The sequence below is a fragment of the Canariomyces notabilis genome (assembly GCF_033297395.1).
Source record: "Canariomyces notabilis strain CBS 508.74 unplaced genomic scaffold N656scaffold_14, whole genome shotgun sequence".
NCBI lineage: Eukaryota > Fungi > Ascomycota > Sordariomycetes > Sordariales > Chaetomiaceae > Canariomyces > Canariomyces notabilis.
The window spans coordinates 550518-552342 of record NW_027041836.1 but is presented as its reverse complement, the minus strand read 5'-3'; the positions used below and the strand labels follow the sequence as shown (position 1 = coordinate 552342).

Genomic DNA, 1825 nt, shown 5'->3' with positions numbered 1-1825 from the left:
CTCGCTTATATAGCTCAATCACGTACTGGACTATCGTCTTCTCTTCTAGATCAGTAAGCTTCCGCGAGTTGGCTAGAAGATCGCGTCGTACAGCTCGGCCAGTACGTCGATGGCCGAGGGTCGAAACTGGTACGTTATAGAGCTTGGCCGCGGCTCGTAGGCTTAGTTTCGTGTCATTCTGAAGAGCTTGAAGGGCCAAGATTACCCTAGCTTCCTTTGAAGCCGAAGACATACTTAGTTATAGGAAAAACGCGCTGTTGAGGGTGGATGAAGAGGGACGCGTCGTGCCAAGAACGTGGTGTCTCGCTCGCTTATATGTCTCGCTCGCTTATCAAGTACGTTACTTATGTTTGTTCTAGACCTCAAAAGGCTTTTCTCCAGTGGCGGCGTTCACGATATTGTCGCGAATGTAGTCATGGCAGTTCTTGAGGCCCTGTGACTCGGTTACCAAATTGAATATGAATGCTCTCAGAGCTACAGGCTGGAGGGGATGGGTTCTTGCTTACCTGCAAAGCTTTCTTGCTCACAGACTTAATGGCATGACAGAGTGCATCAATGTCTGTAGCCGTGTCTTCGACTTTAGCATCCAACTTCTCATGTTTGTCTTCGAGCCTTTCGACGATATTCTCGATTTCAGACAACTTCAACGCTAGGTTGTCTACCCGTTCCATTAACGCTTTCAAGTTACCGTCCTTTATGGCTTCGGCGGTGAGCTGATGGCGGCCAAGGGTAGGCAGTCTGGCCTCGCGTTTGGCAATCCGTCTCTCGTAAGGAAGAGGTTCGACGCCTGACAGGTCTTCAAGACTTCGACGCTAGATTTCCATGTCAGTAACTTGTCTGGAATGTGCCACAATCTGTGCAAGAGAATTGAATGCATGCTGGAACAGCAGAGCCGTACTAAAAGGAGCCACGGCAACGGGTATGTAGACTCACCGGTGATTCATTTTCGAAAACAGGGCCCGGATACTGGGGATACCGGCAGTGATTAGAGAACGAAGCTGGCATGTCATCTCCTACTGCTAAGGTGGTCATACCTCTATCAAAAGTGTATCTCCTTCCTCCAGATCGGGGTCTGAAAAGGGCGTAGCATCAAGTTTCGCGAGACGTTTGGCTCTCTTAAACGGGTGTTCCTTCCGCCGAGGTTCTGGACGTTGTCCTATAGCAGGCGACAAAACAGCCCCGGGTATGGCTAGGGGGAGTCTGTCGGGGTAGACGCTGGATCAGGTCCGTCGGCATCAAGGCTGCGCTTGACGCCCTTGAGCGGGTCGACAGAACTCTTCGACGACAGAACTTCAACTGCTGCATCAATGTGGTCCTTCATTCTGAGATCAGATATGCAAGCCATGTTACCTGCGGGGTCGAGCTACTGGTCGAGTAGAATTGAGATTCACCGATCAAAACAGTCCAGCGCAAATCTTTGCAAATGAATATATACGATATCTGGTATCTCGGAGCGATTGTTGCAGGAGGCGATGGGACTATCCTAGTATGCGTACGTCTGGCTGTTTCCTTCCTCTACAGGCGCCTTATCCTTACCACTGAGCCACTTGTGACAGAACCACGCTTCGAGATGAGAAAGGAGAATATGAGGACCTGTAATTGGGCCTTTGTGTTGACTAGAAGAGTTTGTCAAGACTGAACGACGTTAAGGCACGTGGGAAGTGCATGAAGACCGGAATACCTGACAATTGAACTACGTAGAACACAGATGATGTTGTGGTGTGACTTGGGGTAGAGGTGGTCGGCTGTCTATGAGGTCCGGTGATTCGAATGAAAAGAGGTAAAGAAGTGAGCGGGGAACGAGCAGGGCACTAGGGGAATTTAT

General features: G+C 49.9%; 1 protein-coding gene across 1 annotated transcript; it reads right to left on the bottom strand.

Annotated features, from left to right (window-relative positions):
* Positions 1 to 322: 322 nt before the first annotated feature.
* Positions 323 to 1175, bottom strand: N656DRAFT_148140 (uncharacterized protein). The gene is made up of 2 exons (XM_064808655.1): positions 934 to 1175; positions 323 to 812 (listed from the first exon to the last, which is right to left on the bottom strand). The coding sequence occupies exons 1-2, from the start codon at positions 1030 to 1032 to the stop codon at positions 414 to 416; spliced, it is 498 nt and encodes a 165-aa protein (XP_064669257.1). The 5' UTR covers positions 1033 to 1175; the 3' UTR covers positions 323 to 413.
* Positions 1176 to 1825: the final 650 nt, after the last annotated feature.

What these genes read in the sequence shown, in the direction of transcription:
- N656DRAFT_148140 (XM_064808655.1), bottom strand. Translation starts at nt 1,032, where the DNA reads ATGACCACCTTAGCAGTAGGAGATGACATGCCAGCTTCGTTCTCTAAT. An exon ending in TTTTCGAAAATGAATCACCG is followed by an intron (nt 813 to 933) that starts GTGAGTCTACAT and finishes ATGGAAATCTAG; the next exon opens with CGTCGAAGTCTTGAAGACCT.